Genomic DNA, 24,201 nt, shown 5'->3' with positions numbered 1-24,201 from the left:
TGTATGAGTATAAATGTGTAGATATTTGAATGATCCTGACCAATTGAAATAGGTAAGATGAAACTGGTGAAAAAGTCATTTATTTTTCCCAAAGTATCCCTCACTAAAGTAAGAACATGTTCTAATTCCCACAAAATTACTCAGGCCACCTGAATGTTCTCCTCATTGTCTACTTTTACAGCCTGGCTCTCTGGTTTGCCCCTTGTTTTCTAGAGGCACAGTCCCATGCATTGGGGCACACTGTGGACTAGTCAGGATTTGAATGAAACACTGTCCCTCTCCCTATCCATTTCCCACAAGAAAATACTGAGACAAGCAGGCATTTTGATACTTTTGCTTGCAAAGGAAAATGATCTATCAATATATTCCATGGGAGTGGACAATGTCTGGCCTCTGTGCCCATAACATGGTCTATTATTGCTTTATAAATTATAACTACTAGCAATTTCGAACCTGGACAACTTCAGTTTTCCATCAGGCACGTAGGAGCTTAGAAGTAGTCATTCTTTCCTAACAACAATTCGAACGCTGAACAAACTGAAAAATCAACAATTCTCAGATCTGGCAGAGAAGCAAGGTCACAGGGCAAACTGCTGCCCCCAAAGCTGGAGAGACCAATGGGCACATATAAGAATCATACCTTTCCTGAGCCAAAACCCGTAAGTGGAAACCTCCACAGGAACCAGTGTTCAGGTAGGAGAACCTAAAGTTTGATTGCTAGAGGCTCAATATGAAAGAGTTTGAGAGTTAAAATCTCCAGGGGGACCAGTCACAATGGAGGGTGGGCACATGCTTCGGTGAGTTTTACCTCCAGGATCTCAACTGGACCCTCAAAGTGAGTATCACAGAAAAATCCCCTCATGCTCTGGCAGAGGGAGGGGAAAGGAACCATCTTGAAATATGCCAGAGCACCCTGTTCTTAACAAGACAGGCCCTCAAAGAAGCTATTTTACCAGAGCCTGACCTGCTGGGGTTTTATGAGTCTAACTGACCAGAGGAAGGGAAATACCCAACTCCAAACCACTGTAGCCATCGTTTTCCACCTTAAGAGGGATAGAGAGAACTGAGAAGCACTATGATGTTCGTCATCCTTAAAAGCCTGAGACCTAATCATGGGACTGTAAAATGCTTTCTCTTCCCCCACACTTTATCACTACATTACTAAAGAACTGTATACCCCAGATTGTTTTTACCTGGTATACCACATCTACCTTGCAACAACAACAAAAAAATCACAAGGCACACTAAAAAGCAAAAAAGCACAGTTTGAAGAGAATGAACAAGTATCAGAGCCAGACTCAGATATAGCGGAGATGTTGGAATTCTCAGACTAGACATTTATAAAACCCATCATTAATATGCTAAGGAATTTGGCCAGGTGCAGTGGTTCATGCCTGTAATCACAGCACTTTGGGAGCCTGAGGATGGTGGATCACAAGATCAGCAGTTCAAGACCAGCCTGGCCAAGAAGGTGAAACCCTGTCTCTACTAAAAATACAAAAATTAGCTGGGCATGGCGGCACATACCTGTAATCCCAGCTACTCGGGAGGCTGAGGCAGGAGAATCACTTGAACCCTGGAGGCAGAGCTTGCAGTGAGCCAAGATCATACCACTGTACTCTAGCCTGAGTGACAGAGTGAGACTCTATCTCAAAACATATATATATATATATATATGCTGAGGAATTTAATAGAAGAAGTAGACAGCAAACAAGAACAGATGTTCATAGATGGCATGCTCATCTATGTAGAACACTCAAAAGAATTGACAAAAACAAAAACAACAAAAAAAAAAACTCCCCTCCTAGAATAAATAAGTGATTATAACAAGGTTTCAAGATACAACATTAATATATAAAAGTTCATTGTTTTCCTATATTCCAGCAACAAACAGATAGAATTAAAAATTAAAAACACATCGTCAGATTCACCAGGGTTGAAATGAAGGAGAAAATACTAAGGGCAGCCAGAGAGAAAGGTCGGGTTACCCACAAAGGGAAGCCCATCAGACTCACAGCAGATCTCTCAGCAGAAACCCTACAAGCCAGAAGAGAGTGGGGGCCAATATTCAACATCCTTAAAGAAAAGAACTTTCAACCCAGAATCTCCTATCCAGCCAAACTAAGCTTCATAAGTGAAGGAAAAATAAAATCCTTTGGGAACATGCAAGTACTCAGAGATTTCGTCACCACCAGGCCAGCTCTACAAGAGCTCCTGAAAGAGGCTCTACACATATAAAGGAAAAACAAGTACCAGCTCAACTAAAGGGCAAAACACCCAGCTAGCACCAAAATGGCAGTATCAAATTCACACATAACAATATTAACCCTAAATGTAAATGGACTAAATGCCCCAATCAAAAGACACAGACTGGCAAATTGGATAAAAAGCCAAAACCCATCGGTGTACTGTATCCAGGAAACCCATCTCACATGCAAGGATACACAAAGGTTCAAAATAAAGGGATGGAGGAAGATTTACCAAGCAAATGGAGAGCAAAAAAAAGCAGGAGTTGCAATTCTCATCTCTGATAAATTAGACTTTAAAGCAACAAAGATCATAAGAGACAAAGAAGGACATTACATAATGGTAAAAGGATCAATGCAACAAGAAGAGCTAACGATCCTAAATATATACGCACCCAATACAGGAGCACCCAGATACATAAGGCAAGTTCTTAATGACTTACAAAGAGACTTAGACTCCCACACAATAATAGTGGGAGACTTTAACAACCCATTGTCAATATTAGACAGATCAACCAGACAGAAAATTAACAAGGATATCCAGGACCTGAACTCAGACCTCGACCAAGCAAACCTAATAGACATTTACAGAACTCTCCACCCGAAATCCACAGAATATGCATTCTTCTCAGCACCACATCATACCTACTCTAAAATTGACCACATAATTGGGAGTAAATCACTCCTCAGCAAATGCAAAAGAATGGAAATCGTAACAAACAGTCTCTCAGACCACAGTGCAATCAAGTTAGAACTCAGAATTCAAAAACTAACCCAGAACCGCACAGCTTCATGGAAACTGAACAACTTGCACTTGAATGTTGACTGGATAAACAACGAAATGAAGACAGAAATAAAGATGTTCTTCGAAACCAACGAGAATGAAGATGCAACATACCAGAATCTCTGGGACACATTTAAAGCAGTCTCTAGAGGAAAATATATAGCAATAAGTGCCCACATGAGAAGCAAGGAGAGATCAAAAATTGACACCGTATCATCAAAACTGAAAGAGCTAGAGGAGCAAGATCAAAAAACCTCAAAGTCTAGCAGAAGACAAGAAATAGCTAAGATCAGAGCAGAACTGAAGGAGACAGAGACACAAAAAACCCTTCAAAAAATCAATAAATCCGGGAGCTGGTTTTTTGAAAAGATCAACAAAATAGACAGACCACTAGCCAGATTAATAAAAAAGAAAAGAGAGAATAACCAAATTGATGCAATAAAAAACGATCAAGGGGATATCACCACAGATTCCACAGAAATTCAAACCATCATCAGAGATTATTACAAACAACTCTATGCACATAAACTAATAAACCTGGAAGAAATGGATAAATTGCTGGATACTTGCATCCTCCCAAGCCTAAACCAGGAAGAAGCCGAAACCCTGAACAGACCTATAACAAGGTCTGAAGTTGAGGCAGCAATTAAGAGCTTACGACCCAAAAAAAGCCCAGGTCCAGACGGGTTCACAGCCGAATTCTACCAGACATACAAAGAAGAGCTGGTACCATTCCTTCTGAAACTATTCCAAACAATACAAAAAGAGGGAATTCTTCCCAAATCATTTTATGACACCAACATCATCCTGATTCCAAAACCCGGCAGAGACTCAACAAGAAAAGAAAACTTCAGGCCAATATCCATGATGAACATAGATGCAAAAATCTTCAATAAAATACTGACAAGCCGATTCCAACAGCACATCAAAAAGCTTATCCACCATGATCAAGTAGGCTTCATCCCGGGGATGCACGGCTGGTTCAACATACGCAAGTCTATAAACGTAATTCACCACATAAACAGAACCAAAGACAAAAACCACATGATTATCTCAATTGATGCAGAGAATGCCTTTGACAAAATTCAACAGCCCTTTATGCTAAAAACCCTCAATAAGCTAGGTATTGATGGAAGGTATCTCAAAATAATAAAAGCTATTTATGACAAACCAACAGCCAATATCATACTGAATGGGCAAAAACTGGAAGCATTCCCTTTGAAATCTGGCACCAGAGAAGAATGCCCGCTCTCACCACTGCTATTCAATATAGTATTAGAAGTTCTAGCCAGAGCAATCAGGCAAGGAAAAGAAATAAAGGGCATTCAAATAGGAAAGGAGGAAGTCAAATTGTCTCTATTTGCAGACGACATGATTGTATATCTAGAAGACCCCATCGTCTCAGCCCCAAATCTCCTGAAACTGATAAGCAAGTTCAGCAAAGTCGCAGGATACAAAATCAATGTGCAAAAATCACATGCATTCCTATACACCAATAACAGACTTAAAGAGAGCCAAATCAAGAACAAACTTCCATTCACAATTGCCACAAAGAGAATAAAATACCTAGGAATACAACTAACAAGGAACGTAAAGGACCTCTTCAAAGAGAACTACAAGCCACTGCTCAACGAAATAAGAGAGGACACAAACAGATGGAGAAATATTCCATGTTCATGGTTAGGAAGAATCAATATCGTGAAAATGGCCATACTGCCCAAAGTAATTTACAGATTCAATGTAATCTGTAATTACAGTTAAGCTACCAATGACCCATCAAGCTACCAATGACCTTCTTCGCAGAACTGGAAAAAACTACCTTAAACTTCATATGGAACCAAAAGAGAGCCCTTATAGCCAAGTCAATTCTAAGCAAAAAGAACAAAGCAGGAGGCATCACACTACCAGACTTCAAACTATACTACAAGGCTACAGTAATCAAAACAGCATGGTACTGGTACCAAAACAGAGATATAGACCAATGGAACAGAACAGAGGTCTTGGAGGCAACACAACATATCTACAACCAACTGATCTTTGACGAACCAGACAAAAACAAGCAATGGGGAAAGGATTTCCTGTTCAATAAATGGTGTTGGGAAAGCTGGCCAGCCATGTGCAGAAAGCAGAAACTGGACCCCTTCCTGACACCTTACACTAAAATTAACTCCAGATGGATTAAAGACTTAAACATAAGACCTAACACCATAAAAACCCTGGAAGAAAATCTAAGCAAAACCATTCAGGACATAGGTGTAGGCAAGGACTTAATGACCAAAACACCAAAAGCATTGACAACAAAAGCCAAAATAGACAAATTGGACCTACTCAAACTCCACGGCTTCTGCACAGCAAAAGAAACAGTCATTAGAGTGAATCGGCAACCAACAGAATGTGAAAAAATTTTTGCAGTTTACCCATCTGACAAAGGGCTGATATCCAGAATTTACAAAGAACTAAAACAGATTTACAAGAAAAAAACTAACAAGCCCATTCAAAAGTGGGCAAAGGATATGAACAGACACTTTACAAAAGAAGACATACATGAGGCCAACAAACATATGAAAAAATGCTCATCATCACTGGTCATCAGAGAAATGCAAATCAAAACAACATTGAGATACCATCTCACGCCAGTTAGAATGGCGATCATTAAAAAATCTGGAGACAACAGATGCTGGAGAGGATGTGGAGAAATAGGAACAGTTTTGCACTGTTGGTGGGAGTGTAAATTAGTTCAACCATTGTGGAAGACAGTGTGGTGATTCCTCAAGGACCTAGAAATAGAAATTCCATTTGACCCAGCAATCCCATTACTGGATATATATCCAAAGGATTACAAATCGTTCTACTATAAGGACACACACACACGAATGTTCATTGCAGCACTGTTTACAATAGCAAAGACCTGGAACCAACCCAAATGCCCATTGGTGATAGACTGGATAGGGAAAATGTGGCACATATACACCATGGAATATTATGCAGCCATCAAAAACGATGAGTTCATGTCCTTTGTAGGGACATGGATGAACCTGGAAACCATCATTCTCAGCAAACTGACAGAAGAGCAGAAGATCAAACACCGCATGTTCTCACTCATAGGCAGGTGTTGAACAATGAGAACACATGGACACAGGGAGGGGAGCACTACACACTGGGGTCAGTTAGGGGGAAATAGGGGAGGGACGGTGGGAGCTGGGGAGCTGGGGAGAGATAGCAAGGGGAGAAATGCCTGATGTAGGTGATGGGGAGGAAGGCAGCAAATCACACTGCCACGTGTGTACCTATGCAACAATTTTGCATGTTCTTCACATGTACCCCAAAACCTAAAATGCAATAAAATAAATAAATGAGGAAAAAAAATTAAAAACACATTATCATTTAAATTAGGATTCCCCCCCACAAAGTGAAATACTTAGGTATCAACCTAACAGCATATGTCCAAATTCTATATGAGGAAAACTACAAAACTCTGACCAAAGAAATAAATGAAGAAATAAATAAATGAAGAGATATTCCATGTTCATGGAAAAGAAGATTCAATATTGTCAAAATGTCAGCTCTTCTCAACTTGTCTACAGATTTAATGCAATTAAATTAGGTTATTTTGTGGATATTAAAAAACTAATTTTAAAATTTATATGGAGAGGCCAAAAATCCAATGCAATATTGAATACCCAATGCAATACTGAAGGAGGAGAACAAAGTTTAGAGGACTGACACTACTTGACTTCAAGACTTACTGTAAAGGTATGGAAATCAAGACAGTGTGCTATTGACAGAGAATCAACAAAACCGATCAGTGGAACAAAAATGAGCACAAAAGGATCACAGACCTAAATGTAAATGAAGAAATATTAAACTCTTGGAAAGAATATAAGAGAAAATCTAGATGATCTTTGGTGATGACTTTTCAGGTGCAACGTCAGAGGCTCACTCCATGAAAGAAAGAATGGATAGACTGGGCTTTATTAAAATACAAATTTTCTGCTCTGTAGAAGCAGTGACTCTGTGAGGCACTGTCAAGAAAATAAGTCATAGTCTAGGAGAAAAGATTTGCAAAGTCACAGCTGATAAAGGACTATTACCCATAACATACAAAGAACTCTTAAAACTCAGCAGTAAGAAAACAACCAATTAAAAAACAGATCAAAGATCTTAACAGACACCTCACTGAAGAAGATGTACGGATGGCATAGAAGCATGTGAAAAGATGCTCCACATCATATGTCACCAGGGAGATGCAAATTAAAACAACACTGAGACATGCTGTACACCATTTAGAATGGCCAAAATCCAGAACACCAATAACACCAAATGCTGGCGAGGCTGTAGAGCAAGAGGAATTCTCATTTATTGCTGATGGGAATACAAAATGATATAGCCATGTTGGGAGATAGTTTGGTGGTTTGTTACAAAACAGTGTACACTCTTACCATATGATCCAGCAATTATGTCCCTTGGTACTTAACTAAATGAATTGAAAACTTACATGCACAGAAAAACCTGCACATGAATATTTATAACAGTTTTATTCTTAATGACCCTAACTCGGCAGCAACCAAGATGTCCTTCAGTAGGTGAATGGATAAATAAGTTGTGGTATATCTAGAAAATGGAATAGTATTCAGCGCTAAAACCAAATGAGCTCTCAAGCCAGAAAAACACACGAAGAAATTGTGAATGCATATTATTAAGTGAAATAGGTCAATTTGAAAAGGTTACATACTGTGTGATTTCAACTGTATGATATTCTGGAAAAGGCAAAACTATGGTGATAGTAAACGGATCTGAGATTTCCAAGGCTTAGGGGAAGGGAGGGATGGATAGGTGGAACATGGAGGATTTTAGGACAGTGAAACTACAGTATGACTCTATAATGTGTACAGGTGTCATACAGTAGTGTATAGGTGTATGACCCTATACTGGTGGATACATGTCATTATACATTTGTCAAAGCCCACAGAATGTACAACGCCAAGCATGAACCCTAATGTAAACTGTGGAGTTTGGGTGATAATGATGTTGACGTAGGTTCACTGATTGTAACAAACGTACAACTCCGGATGGGCACGATGATAGTGGGGCGGGGCGGGGTGGGTGTGCATGTGTGGGAATAGAAGGTGTATGGGAACTCTCTGTACTCACTAGACAATTTTTGCATGGACCTGAAATTGCTCTAACAATTAAAAAGTGTGTTAATTTAAAAACCATGACAGGATGTGACCTTTTTTTCCCCATGATGGGCACATTCCATGGCATGAGGCGCTATTGGTGCTACTCAAGTAAATTAATATTAAAATAGAGACCAGGCCTGAAGAATCCCTGAGCAGACAAAACCAGTTAAGCCACGGAGGTGACCTTGACCTTGTTTGAAAATATAAGCAAAACTTAACTTGGGTTATTTCTTGTAAATACCTATATTAAAAAAAAAAAAAAAAAAAAAAAAAACGTAAGCTCAACCAATCGGAAGCTGCCAACTAACTTATACAACTAGGGACATTCCAGCGAGATAGGCCAAATAAGTCAACTACATAATTGTAACGTGAAATATTTTCTTTGCTTTACTTCTGCATTCACCATGTAAAAGCACTCCCCTTGGGCTCCCCTGGTGGAGCCTGTAATCACTTTCAGTTTGGTGTTTCTCAATTCCTGAACTGCTATTTATTCAAACAAACCTTTCATAATTGCATTGTACCTCAGTTTATCTTTTAACAATGCTAAAAATGACTAAGTCCTGGACCCTGTCCCCAGGGGGCCCCTGTGGTTGTTGGACTGATGAGAAAGAAATTCATAGGCACTAACCCTCCCTGGACATTCTAAGTGTCCAGTAAGGGGAGTAGATGATGAGACCTCTGCCTCAGTTCCCCTTCCTGGCCCAGTGAGACTCCCTAAGCCTCAGCTTCCTTCTCTGCGAGGTGATGCCACCTAACCATGAAGAACACTGTGAGGTTAGAGATGATATGTGTGAGCAAAGTACTTGGCATGGAGAAGGAGCTCAGAGACATCAGTCCTGGCCTCTCACCCTTTTCCTCAAAGGTCAAAGGAAGGAAAAATCATTATGGGTGGAGAGGTCAGAGAGGACTTCATGGAGAAGGGGGATTTGGCCTGGGTCTTGAAGAGGACAAGTCTGAAAACAAAGAGAGCAGGAGAAAAGCATCCTGGGAGGAGTCACAGCAGGAGCTAAGGGTTAGAAGTGAAGAAACACCCAGTTCTCTCAGAGGTTTATAGATGACTCCCAGGGGCAGCCTGGTCGCCAGGGGACGGGGGCAACCTGTGGATTCTTGACAGCTAGGGGTTCCAGAGAAGTGTTTCAGGGACATTCAGCTTGGTCCTGGCAGAGGTCACTTGAGGAGCAATGGAGGATTCGGGAGCTCTATTGGAGGAGAGTTGGAGGGTCTATAGCTGACGGCTGCCCCCAATAAAGCAGAGGCTCGATGTCTCCATCTGCAGACTGGGGCTGTCCGTGCCTCCCCAAAGTGACTGTGGGGTTAAATAGCTGCTGTCACTCACTGAGGGTTTAACATGTGCCAGACATTGTCAAGGACTTCCATGCATGGCCTCAAGTATCCCCACAACTACCTTCTGGGGGAGACACTCTTTTTATCCTTGTTTATCCCAGGTAAAGAAATGAAGGTTCTCAGAGGTTGAGTGAATTGCTCTAAGTCATGACAGCTTCTACGGGGCAGAGTCAGATGGGGATCCCAGGCCTATCTGATCCGGAATGTGGGATTCAACCAGCATGCCGAGCTTCTGGTGGGCTCTGGCGTGGGCTGGGAGCCCCTCCAATGATCATGGCCCCATTTCTTGGCTCACTATGTAGACCAGTGGAGCTTTCAGCAGCCTGACATGGCAGTGGGACACGTGTCACTCTGACCACCTGTCTCCTCCATCAGGGGTGTGAGGCCAGTGCTTCTCCAGCACGGTGGATCTACTAGGGGCATAGTGTACTCAATCCAGGCCTCTGCCATCCCAGGTCACTGTGCCATGACTGTGAAATGTGCCTTGGGACTGGAGCTCTGAGGACCGAGGCCAAGACACAGCCGGCTGCGGCCCCTTCCCTGGCTCTGTTTGCAGGGGAGGCTCCCCTCGGACTGCACCTTCCTCATCAATGCAATGACTCTGGCGGTGCCTATGTTCAGAGCAACTCCTTCTTGCCCACGTGATCTGCTTCTACCAGATCCTGGCCAAATGCTGAACATGACCAGTTATAATTTCTCACCATCTTATCACTCGTTGGTCATGAGGTTCTTAAAATATCTCGACAGGATGAATTAAAAATAGTAGGAGTCCCAGTGCCCCAGCTCAGTAGAAGTGTCTTAAGGGCTGTTATTTTCTGCCTTACACTTAAGGACATTTTGGGGCACTCACACTGTGGGAGCTATTCCAGGTCATGGGCGTGGGGGGCATCGGCTCTGTGCTGGTCTTTCCCCAGAGCTCTCTGAGCTCTCCTGCGGTGAGGAAGGCTGGGAGCATCAGTGTCCCCACGGCCGTGTCATGGCACAGTGACCTGGGATGGCAGAGGCCTGGATTGAGTACACTATGTCCCTGCTAGATCCACCATGCTGGGGAAGCACTGGCCTCCAAGCCGTGAAGTGAGTCATTACGGGATGCCTGTTGCATTAGACAGAAGAAGCCAGCTACCTTTCATTTATTTTCCCGTTTCATTCCTACCACAATCCAAGATGGATTTTGTCCGGGCAGGGGTGCCCTCTGGAGGGAATGAGGAAGAGGCGCTGTGATGAAAACAGCAGAGACAGCCTAGCTGGGGAGAAGAGGGAGAATTAGGGAGCAGCACTCATGGGGCCAACAGAGGAGCATTGGAGAGCTCAGGGGGCCGTCGCGGCATTGCAGTCTGCAGGGACGGGAGGAGGACCAGCACCCAGAGAAGTACACTCAGGGAGCCTGACTTACGCTTCCAGCCGTCCTCCTGCTGGCTCTCCCTCCATGGCCAGGACCAAGCTGAATGTCCTCTGAAACATTTCCCTGAATCCCCGGGGCTGTCAAGAATCCACAAGACGCCCCCATCTCCTGGCAACCAGGCTGCCTCTGGGAGTCATCTACAAACCTCCAAGAGCACTCAGCATTTCCTCACTTCTAACCCTTAGCTCCTGCTGTGACTCCCCTGGGGATGCTTTTCTCCTGCTCTCCTTGTTTGCAGATTTGTCCTCTTCAAGGTCCAGGTCACATGCCCCCTTCTCCATCAAGTCTTCCCTGATCTCTCCACCCATAGTGATTTCTCCTTCCTTTGGCCTTCAAGGGAAAGGGTGAGAGGCTGAGCGTCTCTGAGCTCCTTCTCTGTTCCAAATACTTTTCTCCCATGTATCATCTCTAATCTCACAGTGGTCCTCAAGGTTAGGCAGTATCAGCTCCCAGAGAAGGAAGCTGAGGCTCAGTGTGGCTCACTTGGCCAGGAAGGGAAACTGAGGCAGTCCTCATTGTCCACTCCCTTTATTGGATGCTTAGAATGTCCAACATGCTCTCATGACAGTATTCTAGTGTCCCTTCCCTGGCCCTGCTGTGCTCCCAGATCACACTGTGTCTCTCTCAGTGAAACTGCAAAGGCCTCTCCTTCAGTTGCTGCTAAACCAGATAGCGGCCTCTGTTCCCTCTCTCCAAGTGCACCCCCTGCCCCCACCTTGCCAAGAAACTGCCCTAGTCATGTGCCCTCCCTTTCACCCTGCGCAGGTCACCTGAGCCCAGCCCCATCACCACTCTGGACAGAATCCAAGGCTCATGCAAGGATTAGGTTTAGATGAAGAGTCCCGCCTCTGAAGTCAGCCTGGCCCTGCTCTGCCACCTCCCAGCTTTGGGACCCAAGGCCACTTCTGTAAGCTTCTGTTTTCTGTTCATAACCTTACAGGGGTGCTGTGGAATTATATATGATCATGGATCTTCTTCTGCTTTTTGAGATGAGTTCTCACTCTGTACCCAGGTTGGCGCGCAGTGGTGTGATTTTGGCTTGCTGTAACTTCTACCTCCGGGGCTGAAGTCAGCCACCCCAGTAGCTGGGACCACAGGCACGCATGACCACACCTGGCTAATTTCTTGTATTTTTGACAGAGATGGGGTTTTGTCATGTTGCCCAGGCTGGTCTCGAACTCCTGAGCTCAAGCAATCCATCTGCCTCAGCCTCCCAAAGTGCTGGGATTACAGGCGTGAGCCTCTGAGATTGGCATGCATCCTCAACATTTACACAGGTCCTGATATGCAAGAGGTATTCACCTGGAGAGCTGTCATGATGATGGATGGGGCTAAGTGCCTGCAGGTGGAGTTGGGGCTAGCTGGGAAAGTGGGTCCAGAGTGGTGTGCCGTGCTCAGGGCTGTGTGGGGAGTGCAGCACCGCCCTAGACCTGGCTCTCCTGACACTCTGCAGGGTGTTGAGGCGATGGAGAGGAACAGAGAGGCCTCCGGAAGCTCTCATGTGAGACAGTGGTAGGGATTATTGTCTAGAAAGCACCGTTCCCAGTGCTCAGCACAGGAAGTAGTCTCTCCCTCCACACCTCCCACCAGTCCCCTCTGGAGACAGAATGTCCCAGGATGAAGAGGACAAATCTGAAAACAAGTTGCGCAGGAGAAAAGCATCTGGGAACTGCGTGGCCTTGGGGAAGTTAGTCAGTTGCTGAGTCCTACTGCCTCTGATGAGCTGGAGTGGGGAGGTCGGGGGTTCACAGTGCCCCGCAGCTGGCCCCCAGGGTTCAGGCCCCCTCTCTAGTTTCCCCTTCACAAAGTTGACAGTAACTGGCATCTTCTGGAAGCTTTGCATCCTGGGTGTTGTTGGTCAGCTGGTCCCAGGTAGGAGAGGATTTGCAATTCAACACTCTGCTTTTTTGCTGAGCCTTGTGACTTGGCTGGGGCTCCCGGGACTGGTACGAAGGGAAGCACGGCTGCCCAGGCTCCAGTGTCGCCCAGCCCAGCCTCCCAGCTTTGGAGCTGGTATCGTCTGGAGGACATTTCTCTCCTGATGCCGGGTGAGGAGGCAGCCAGCACCCTCAGTGCGGGCCATGGGGGAACAGGACGGCATTCGCAGCTCCAGCTGGGAGACTTCACAGGGCAAGAGCTCCCCAGACTCGGCTTGGTCATGGGTAAGCGCTGGCCATGTGGCCATCTGCAAACACAGCCCCTGCTCTCCCTCCTTCCATCCCCAGGTGCCCGCTTATTGACGGGACCCAGGGAACATTTGCACCCCAAGGGCCTTGTTCTGGATAGGTTTGTGCGTTCACACTTCTCCAGATAAGTGACTGGCCCAGCTTGCTCCTCATAGGCTCCTATTCAGAGGCTGCATTTATAGAGGAGGATTTAGAACTTATGCAAGAATTAAAGGCATTTTTCTTTGCCTTGGATGGAAAAGGTATAGCGATTGCTTTATCTTCAAAACTGGACCTTGGCGCTTTGTGAGTGCCTCTAGCCCATCAGGCACTGTGCTGGAATGCCCTTGTCTGTCCAGCTTGTGTGTAGGCCAGGAAGAGAGGCATGGAGGGTTGAAGGGACCCCTCCAATGTGGTCGTTTAATCAGCGGCGTCTCCAGTAATATGCTGTGCGTGCCGTGGGGCTCCTGTGGACCCCAAAGCCAGCAGCTGTCCCTACTGCCCTTTCCAGATCTCATCCTAGAAGCCAAGGCTTTGTTGTTGTTACTTTCACAAAAAAGCCCAAAGCGGGAGTGGGGAGTGTTCAAATAGCCCCAAGTGGCAGTGAGTCCTGAGGCTAGGTCCTGGGCTAGAATTCAGGGCTTTGCTCTTTCTTCCAGAGGCCAGGCTACAGTGAGGATAATGTGTCAAACCAGGGCTCCGAATGGTGCGTTGGAGACACCTGCTGTGGTCCTTGGCTGCAGAGGCTGAGATGGTGCTGAGGGAGGGCTCAGCATGCTTGGGGGCAGGGAGCCCCAGCTTTCTGCATCCTAGGGGGACCAACCTCCTGCCCCTGGACCCCAGCACCTGTCACCTGTCACTTGAGTCAGCTCCATCCTCAGGGCAGCACCTTCCTACAGGGACAAGAGGCCCTTCCAGGGTTGGCACTCAGGCTGGAATGCAGTGAGGCTGTCTAGGGAGAAGGAGGTGTGGATCCTGCTCCCACCTCTGTGCTGTTTTGCAGCTTGGCCCTTTGGGCAGGTATTTCCTGAGTGGTTTGCAGGAGACAGACATCAGGCTGGTCCACAACACCCCTCTACATGCTGGGAACAGGAGCAGGACCTCCTCTTGGGAGCCCAGGGCAGATGACTGGCACCCACACTCTGATTAAGTGGACCATTTTTGTGGTTAGTCAGGGATTACGATGGCTTTGTCTTGTTTTCATTGCTGGAATGTCTCTTACGTTCACCCAGTGCTGACTGGGAATGGCACTCACATCTCCCGAGTGGGCAGGCTGGGCTCCTAGGGAACTCTGCCACATGCCCCACGGGACTGACTCTCTTGCCAGCCCTGAGACACAGGTGTCACTATCATGGCATCTCTCTTGCACAACCCTGGCAGTGAGGAGCATGGCACTACTATTCCCATTTGACAGCTGAGAAAACTGAGGCTATGAAGTTGGGACTTTTGCATTGCACCTTGTGAGGGGAGTCGGGGAAGAGGGACAGGAACCCAGGCCTCTTGGGGCCCAGCCCAACCCTCCTGCTCTCCTGCACCTCCCTACAGATGTGGAAGTTTGGATTTGATATTGATTTGATATCGTGTCTGTTTTCTGCTTATGTCTTATTAAATATTAATTATTTTTCTGATTATAAAAGTATGTTCATTGTAGAATATCTAGCATATACAGGAAAGTTTAAATAAAAAGCCTGGAAATTTTGTAAACAGAGATGGTGCTTCTTTCACTGAAGGCTCCTTGTAATGAAGCTGTAGAGAGGACGTCAACCCCGCCACGTGTCCCCTTGCATTTCACAGCTCCTCCCACCCCACAACCGTCCCGTGTATTTGCTATCCTGTCCGTCTGCTTGTTGACAGATGGACAAGATACCAAACCCCAGGCTAAAACCCTCCACAGGCTCCTTGGCTGATCCACTGTGGTCTGGGCTTCCCCCACCCCTGCCCCAGCTCTCTCTGGCCGGTGCCTGTGGTATTTTGCTTTGGGGAGGCAGGCCTCCATGGCTCAAAAGGGTGATGGGGCTGGGGGAGTCTTGCCTGCTTCCTCTCACACTGCAGAGCTGGCTCACTGCAAGGCTCTGGGTCTGAAGGGCCTGGTGGCCTTGGCCTTGGCTCAGGCTGCTGCTGCACCTGGAGGCATCTGAGCTACTTGCTGAAGGGTGGCTGCAGAGCCGTGATCTGGGAGTGTCACTGGGAGTTGCTGCTGGGGACTGGGTCTGGGACTAGCCCTTGGAGGTTAGGGACAGCTGGGCCCAGAGTCGGGGCTTCAGCAAAGCAGAGGAGCTGGGACCTAGATCAGGCAGGCCCCCGATGGACTGACAGCAGTCTAGGAATGCTGCGGGAGGTCTGGGTGGGAGAGGCTGGAGCTGCGACTGCCCCGACCAGAAGCCCAGGCGGGGCTTGCTGGCTTCTGGGAAGGGTAAAAGTGGCTCAGCTGCCATGGGGCTGTTTTCACCCCTGGGGCTAAAAAAGGGCAGCCGGTGGCAGCGTGAGCCCTCAGAGGCACCTGCTAAGTTGGCAGCTCCACCTGTGCTGCTGGCCACGGCCATTCCCAGAGACTCTGGGCTTGGTCTCTGCTCCGCAAGTATTTCTGGGGCCTGAGTGTGTACAGAGCTGTGTGTGTGTTGGAGCGGGGAGGGGGTTGGTGTGACGCCTGGACTCTCCCTCCTCTGCAGGAGGTCAAGGCAGATGGGAGTGAGGGGGTTGCAGCTGTCCCACCACAGAATTCACAGGGCACAGGTCGAGAGTGATTCTGCCTGGCAGGGCCAGAGGAGGCCTCTCTGAGAAGCTGGCTTAGAGGAGGAATAGGATTTCAATAAACAGAGCCGATTGGGGTGGAGCCTTCCAGGCTGCAGAGTCAGCTTGAGCAAAGGCTGGGGAATGAGAGGATAGCGTGTTCCCCTCAAGCCAAGTCTCCAGGGTTGTTCCTTGGGCCGTTTGGGGCTTTATTTCTTTCTTAGGGTGTATGTGTGGTGACATTTGTCTTGGCCAGGTACCTCATCTATGAAACACAGCAGGCAGCCATGGGGCAAATATGTAAGACCCAAAGTGAAGGCCAAGGCTCAGGGGCCACGAGGCCTGGACTCGCACCCGGCATTGTCAGTTACAGGTTTGGATTTGCTGCAGACTTAGTTGTCTCATCTATAAAATGAGGCTTGTAATACCTAATTATATGCTACTCAAGATACTCAATAAACAGTAGTTATTATGAATACCAGCGCAACACCTGAAAACAGATGGCCTGTGGCGACAGGCTGGGCTGTAAATACAGTGGTGCCAAGACAGTGAATCCGTTTACACCGGCCCAGTGAACTCAGCGAGCACTGTACAGGAAAACGCATGGAGCTGGATCCTGCATTTGTCTCTGTATGAAGAACAGAATTCAGTATTCATTTAGACACTTAGCTTGGCGTTCAACGCCCCTCAAAGGCTGGCCCCACCTCATCCCCTGATATGGTTTGGAATTTTGTCCCCCACCCAAAACTCCTGTTGAATTAGAATCCCCAGTGTTGGAGGAGGAGCTTGGTGGGAGGTGAGTAGATCATGGGAGCGGACTTTCTCTTTGCTGTTCTCATGAGAGATCCGGTTGTTTAAAAGTATATAGCACCAGCCAGGCACGGTGGCCCAAGCCTGTAATCCCAGCACTTTGAGAAGCCAAGGCAGGGGGATCATAAGGGCAGGAGTTCAAGACCAGCCTAGCCAACATGCTGAAACCCCATCTCTACTAAAGATACAAAAAATTAGCCAGGCATGGTGGAACCTGTAATCCTAGCTATTCAGGAGGCTGAAGCAGGAGAATTGCTTGAACCTGGGAGGTGGAGGTTGCAGTGAGCTGAGATCGTACCATTGCACTCCAGCCTTGGCAACAGGGAGAAACTCTGCCTCAAAAAAAAAAAAAATATGTGTAGCACCTCCCCCTATTCTCTTCCTCTTTCCTGCCCTGGCCATGTAGGATGTGCTGGCTTCCGCTTCGCCTTCTGCCATGATTGTAAGTTTCCCGAGGTCTCCCCAGCCATGCTCCTGTACAGTCTGCAGAACTGTGAGCCAATTAAACCTCTTCTTTATAAATTACCCGGATTCAGGATTTCTTTATAGCAGTGTGAAAACAGGCTACTACACCCACCCTTGGCTCTTGTCCTTTCCTTTAACCATGTCCATGTGCCACCCCCAGGACGTGCTGAGCCAGGCGTGTTAGCTGGGTCTCCAGGGAGGTGACCATTCATTTTGTCACCTCCAGTCCATGTATGCCTGGGGGTTGGAATTGGGGCCCCATTTACCCAGAGCTTTTGTTTGCCACCTGGGTTCCTTTGGCTGCACCAACCAGAGACCTGGACAGAGGCTGGACGACGTCCTCTGGGGCCCCTTTCTACAGGGACCTCTGGAGCGCACGACCCTGATGCTGGCCAGGTGTGGAGACAAACCCAGGGAAAGGGTCCCTTCTCCCAGACCCCAAGCCCCCTGAAACACCTGTGTGGGCTGCTGCCTGCTCCTGGAAGGGCTCTGGGGAGGCTGCCACCTCTGGCCAGCCTGAAAGCACTGGCCGCTGGGGTGTTTGTTGTGGAGGAGGTGGAGTCAGAAGAAAACTGCCGGCCTCCGAGGGAGCAGGGCTTCTGGTCTCTCTCCTCTCAGCATCCTGGGTCGCCCCACCACTTCTGCAGGTGAACCGTGGGGAGGCCTTGAGCTCCCCCTGGAGGTGACACTCTGCCACTACAGTTAGGAAACCACCTGCCTCCAGGAAACCCAACCACAGTATCTGATGTGACTTTTCCTAGTGACAAGAAGCTAGAATGAGCACGAGCAAAGTCGGTGGTCACAGGGGAGCAGCCAGGTCAGTCCTGCTTAAACCCCTTGCTGTTACGTGTTTGCGACTGAACTCGTAGCAAGCTGCCGATGGAACACATCCTGCCTCCGGCACAGATGCCAATCTTCAATCCATTCTCCCCAGCACGGATCACAGCCCTACTCATCCTTCAAGGCCCAGGTCAAATGCCTCCATCACCATACCGTTTCAGTTAGTGGTTGGGGATAGGGGCTCCAGTCCTCCTGTAATGTAACTTGCCTAAAATTTCTTTGTTTTGCGATCGTCATCTTTCTGCTGTAGACAGATTTTATTTCCCTCTGTAAAGTTGGAGTGCAGGGGACAAGGCTCTGAACACAGCATTTAAGTAACAGATGGTTGTGGTCATGTCCCAGTACGTATTTATCGGTTCCTGCTCCCAGTAACTGTCACACTCCGTGGGGTGGCGAAGGTGTCACCGTTCAGTGTCCCCACAGCACCTAGCACAGCCTCCTGCTGCCCAACCCAGGTCAGACCCTTATCACGGAACGCAGGTCCTTGTTTGTCTGGGTCACTCAGGTTTATGCCTATGGTCCTGTAATTATTTATGGTGCCTTCTTTTGCTGTCACAGGTGTCGAGTTGGGATAGTCACCCTATTTAGCAGACACCTATTAAGCCAAAACATCTCACTGTATAGGCTTCCCTCATCCAAACCTGTTCCCAAAGGTTCTTTCTCATCAGACACTTGTGTGCGGGGGTCCCAGTAGCCTTCCCGGCCCCTCTGGTCAGGGCTAGAGTAGGGGACAAGTGTCTAAAGCAAGGCCTTCAGCAAGGTCCCCTCCCTGAGAGACTCAGTTTGTGAAGCCTGTGACTGTGAAGCTCAAATGAGTTATGTGACTCCACGTACTCTGCAAACTCTGGTGTGCCCTATTATTGCCGTTTAACTTGTCAAGGTCAGTTCTGCACCCCTGCAGGCCCTGTAAGGGCCGGAGAAGAACACTTGATCTGGAATTTCAGTATCACCATTTGAGCTAAGAAACACATCCAATAATGAAGATCATATAAAATGCATCATGTGTAATTCTGTCGTCTGATATTTAAACATGCTCAAGTGTATGGTAGAGAGTGGGAGAGATTGGGCTGGGCTGGGCTGGGCTGGGCTGGGTATACTTGAAATATTAAGTCCAGACATGCGGAGATGACAGCAGTTGAAGGGAGGTAGCCTGTGAGTCCGTTTTTGAGAGCAGATGGCCAGGAGTTGAACGTGAGGGATGGGAATGAGGGGCTGAGAAGAAAGAAGAGAAACAGGGAGGTCTGAGATGGCTTTTGTTCTGGGAAGTAACGGGCCCGCCCTTCTTTGTCCCTGCCTCCTCCTGGACTCTACGCAGAGGAGAGAAGATAGGGCGTGGCTTCCCCCCAGTGCTGTGGTCATCAAGGTAAACAGATTTGCCCTGCCCTGCACTGCTACCCCGTTCCTCCAGGAGGGCTGGTGTTTATGCAAACACCATAACCAGGTGTGGTGGCACCTGTAATCCCTGATGCACCTAAGGAAGGGACAGGTGTGGTAAAAGCCACGCTTTGCCGTCCAGGTGCTCTGGGTTGGAATCCCAGCTCTGCTGCTTCTAAACTGGGCTGCAACCTTGCCCAAGTCACCTTGAGTCTCTCTGAGCCCTGGGCTCATCATCTTTAAACTGGGGCTGATGACGCTGCTTTACCAGCCCAGCACGGGGGTGAATGAGGTGAGCTCAAAGGATCTTCTTACTTTTCTCATAGCAGCTGCATGAAAGGTGGATTAGAAGAAGCTGCCAGGCAGTGTCCATTCACTGAACATTCAGTGTGAACTGTTCAGTCTGCGAACCCCTGGCAGGTGTCATACGGGGTCTTGTGATCCGAATGGCAGCCCAGGGTCTGAGCTGCCTCTGGATCTGGAGCCCCCACCCTTCCCAGTGCCAAGGTTGATTCTGACATGAGCAGGTGTGTCTGCTAGAGCAAGGGCCAGCCAGGGTGATGGGCTTTCTTGCCATTTGCCTCCTGGGCTCAATCAGTCCTCCTACCTCAGCCTCCCGGGGCGCTGGGACTACAGGTGTGTGCCACTGCAACCAGCTCATTTTTTTAAAAAGTTTTTGTAGAAACAAGGGCTCTCTATATTGCTCAAACGGGTCTTGAACTCCTTGCCTCAAATGATCCTCCTGCTCTGGCCTCTGAAAGTTCTGGAATTACAGGCATGAGCCACTGTGCCCAGCTCTCTCATTTTTGAAGCAAGAACCAGAGCTGGAGAATTACTGGGCATGGGGTATTGGTGCCAAAGTTCTCACTGCCCGTGGTGAGCAAAGAAAATAGGACAATATTGTGGGGTAGATATGTTAATGTGACTTGGCCCCTTCAAATTACTTGGGAAAAACTACTATTTACCCTGGGAGAAGGCACTTTCCATTTTGGGGAGGTTAAAGTATCTTTTATGAAAAGAAGAATATTTTCCCTCCCTCCCTCCCTCCCTTCCTCCCTTCCCTCCTTCCTTCCTTTATTCCATTTTAAGATTAAAAGTTGACAGCCTTATGTCAGTTACCACACATGCTCCTCAAAATGAAAGTTATAAAAGTTAATTGTGTTTTCACTCATTTGCTTCTTCTAGTAATAAATATTCACCAGGCAACACTGTGGCGGCACTCTTCTAAGCACTGGAAGTGAGCCGTGAATAAAACAAAACAAACATCCTGCCCTCCTGGAGCTTACAGTCCACGTGGGGGAGAAAAGAATAGGCAAGTGCCTAATTGGTGTACATGTCAGACGGCGAGAGGGGCTGTGCAGAAAAAGAAATCCAGGGAGGTGACAAGGAGCCGGAGGAGGCGGGGGGATGACGCAGCTTTCAATGGGGAGGTTGGGGAAGCCGCCCTTAGTAGGTGACATTTGAGCAAAGACTTGAAGGAGCTGAGGAGTGAGCGGAGGCCTCAGGGGCTGTCAAGGTCCCTGAGGCTGAAGCATCTGGGCAGGGTTGAGGAGTGCAGAGAGGATAGTGTGGCCAGAGCTGAGAGGACAGGAAAATTGGGAGAGATGGTGTAAGAGCCATGTGGAGGCTGGCGGAGCACAGGCCAGCATGGAGGCAGCAGCCTCGACCCCACCTTGGAGGGTCATGTTAGGTTCATGTCACCCATCTCCTGGGCTTTCGGGGCAGGACAGACATGGTGGACCTGCTGGGAGGCTGTTGCCATAATTCAAGTGGGAGGGAATGGGGATTTGAACCAGGTGGTAGCAGAGGAGGATTTTGAACCGTTTGCTCAAATAAACTCTTTAGCATATTATTGTGCCTCAGTTTACCTTTTAACAGAATTCAGAAGAGAAATCTAGGCTGGAGACAAAACTTCAGTCCCTGAAATACAGAGTTTAAGAACTCAGACCTGGCGCATCCTTTCATTTTACAGATGGGTTGCCAAGTCCCCCCGAGGGCACCAGGTGTCTTTGCTAGGCATGCCCATGGCAGAACTAAGACTAACAGTCACTCACTTCCTGACTTCCCAACGAGGAAAGTGTGTAAATTCAGGTCCCATTTTCATTTCCCTTTGCATTTAGGTTTGGAATACACTCGGTCTTGTTTCTCTTTCCAGAGATTTCCCTCTGTCTCTCTTTTCTCAGCCCTTCACTTTCTCCTTGTGCCTCTGCTTATCCAACCCCATTTCTTCTTTTGGGGTTGCGTTCCATGGATAGAGCACTTAGACACCCTGGGAGACAGACTGCCTCCACCAATGTCCAGTGACCTTCAAAGCCTTGTCTAAGCACAGCCTTCCCTGCAGCCTGGAGCCACCACCCCCAACCCTGCCACCAACTGCTGGGATGCCTCCATTCTCAACCACCCACCCACTTGCTTTTAGAATTTGGCCCCCACCTTCTATTGTGGTTACTTTGGGATGCGCCACTGGCACATAACAAGCACCTGGAGCTTGGGTAAGGGACAGATGCAGGAAGGACATGACCAGGTGAGCACGCTCCGGTCTTTGGTGAGCTTTGGCCTGCTCTGGGCTTCATCCAGGAGTTGAGGATTCCTGACCCCGCTTTTGGCACTTACCATGTGATCATCCATAGCCCCTGGGCTGTCCCTTTGGGAAAACACTGCCCAGTGTTGGTGGGATGTGCCTGGAGAGGGGGGAACAGAAAGTGGGTGGGCCCAAGCGCAATCCAGAGATGCTCTGTAGTTAGCCTCAGGGTGAAACGGGAGAGGAAGGCTAGGACGTTGGGTTGGATAGACTCTGGGAAAGATGAAGAAGGCTGGTGGGGAAGGAGGGTACTGGAGGGTCTGGCATGCCTGAGGCCTGTGTATGTCGGCCCTGGACAGAGGTTGTGTGGTGTGTTTTGTGGGTGGGTTGTCCTGGTTTAAAGGGATAGGAACAGGGTGGGCAGCCATGGCGTGGGCACCATGGGCAGAGCACATATCAATGAGAAAGAGCACTCTCCCCTTCTTATGAAAGTGAGCAATGAGACGCCCATGGCCATGCTCCGAAGGGGTCTGACGTGGACCCTCTGCTCTCATCACCCTGTGAGCACCATGAAGACACCCCTCACAGGGTTTGCAGTTGGAATGAGTGTCCCTGGTGACGAATGGGTACGGGTCTTTTGTTGGGTAAGTGGAGCCCAGGTACTCCCCTTTCCTCTTCTGCCCCTGCTGCTGGGGGCAGAGTTTTGTTTGGTGCTCCAAGGCCGGATTATCTGGAGTCTAGATTTTAGGAATCGTTCTCTCCACTCCCTCCTGGCATTCTGAATCCTGCTCCATTTCACAGCTTTTGATTTTTTTTTTTAATTTTTTTTTTATTGAGAAGAGTTCTCACTGTGTTGCTGAGGCTGGGGTGCAGTGTGATCACAGCTCACTGTAGCCTCGAATCCCTGGGCTCCAGTGTTCCTCCTGCCTCAGCCTCCCAAGTAGCCGTGACTACAGGTACACACCACCATGCCTAGCTAAGTTTTAATTTTTTTGTAGAAATAAGTTCTTGCTATGTAGTCCAGGCTGGTCTTTAACTCTTGTCAAGTGATGGTCCCAAAGCACTGATTACAGGCATGAGTCACTGGGCCTGGCCCTGGTCTGTTTTTAAACAATTCTGTTACCTGGTTTTGTTTTTCACCGTATGCTTCTTGAGAGCCTTCTTGGACTTGATAAAGTATATAAGCAAATAATACCGAAAGTGTGAAATAAATTGCCTAGCAGGGCATTATTGGACATAACAGGGATACGACTGTGAGACTCTTCTAAGTTGTTCTGCAGCTGGTCTCAGGGAGGGGCGGGGGGATGTGACATCTCGTACAGCTTGGACAAGCAAGGCAGGGGTGGGGAGCTTTGCCTCTGAATTTGGGCAGAGTTTATTGTTACTAGGATGAAGAGAATGAGACTCTGTAGAAGGGAGAATTGCATTTAGCAGGAGAGAAATACAGAGAATCTGAACCGTTGAGAGATTTTGGCTCTAGCCCTGACCATGTCGTTTTCAGCGGGCCTGCAAAACATGTGTAGCAATAACACCTTCCCATAGGGCTGTCCATAGATTGCCCAAGACCCTATGTGGCTGCTGCAAGCCCAGGGGTGCCCTCAGAAATAGCCAAGCTCACCATCACTCACGGGGGAGGCAGCATTGGAGACCAGCCTTATCAGGTGGGCGGCTTGTGACATGTACTTTTATTAAATAAGGCCATGGCTGGGCTGCTGCTAAGTCTCTGCAGTTTATGGTCTGCACAGAGTGCTGGCCAAGGGGACACTGGGGGCTGAAACCCAACCTGCACTTGACTCATCACGCTGGCTGGGCTCTGGGACCGGGGCTGGATGGGACAGTGTGTCCACCCGGAGATCCTCTCTGTTAATTCTGCTTGGAGGGGCTCTGAGTGCCAGTGGCGGCCCAGGGAGTGAAGAGTCCACAGTTCTCAATGCTGCAGTCTCCGACGGGGAATTCTTGTTATAGCTGAAAATATCTGCCGGCCCCTGTCTATAAATGGAATAAGAATGGAGAAACTGCTGGAGATGAAAGGATGGAGAGCTTGGAGCCCTTCCTTCTCAAGCTTCCTTTCTTTTCCCTACATCAACCCTGCCACCTCCTTGCCAGCTTCACTCTCCCTCTCCCCACAGTCACCCCAGGGCTCCTTGCAGCATCCTTTGAAACTCCCAGAGGAAGTAACCTCCCAGAGCTACCACTCTGGAGTTGCAGGCTGGTATTCTTTTTAAAGCACATGGAGTTAACAGTCTGTAGACTTCAGGACTGAGACTTTCTGCGTGGCAGTGGCTGGGAGGATCCAGTTTCCATGCCCTGCTATATGTTTCAGGCCTCGCCTGTTCCTCA

At 48.0% G+C, this 24,201-nt stretch overlaps 1 protein-coding gene across 8 annotated transcripts in view; it reads left to right on the top strand.

Moving 5' to 3' along the window:
* The first annotated feature begins 12,921 nt into the window (after positions 1–12,921).
* LPIN1 (lipin 1) overlaps positions 12,922–24,201 on the top strand; it is a 150,315-nt gene continuing 139,035 nt past the window's right edge. For 3 of the 8 annotated variants that reach the window (XM_032294087.1, XM_032294094.1, XM_032294085.1), the window contains exon 1: positions 12,925–13,118. In XM_032294087.1, coding sequence (XP_032149978.1) covers positions 13,038–13,118 — 81 coding nt within the window. In that variant the 5' untranslated portion in view covers positions 12,925–13,037. Of the gene's footprint in view, positions 13,119–24,201 lie in introns of all 8 variants that reach the window. The other 5 variants (XM_032294086.1, XM_032294091.1, XM_032294084.1 and 2 more) reach the window with 3 other exon arrangements.

The sequence above is a fragment of the Sapajus apella genome, unplaced genomic scaffold (assembly GCF_009761245.1).
Source record: "Sapajus apella isolate SASKATOON/1434 unplaced genomic scaffold, GSC_monkey_1.0 scaffold31, whole genome shotgun sequence".
NCBI classification, from domain to species: domain Eukaryota; kingdom Metazoa; phylum Chordata; class Mammalia; order Primates; family Cebidae; genus Sapajus; species Sapajus apella.
This window is presented reverse-complemented; position numbering and strand designations above follow the sequence as displayed.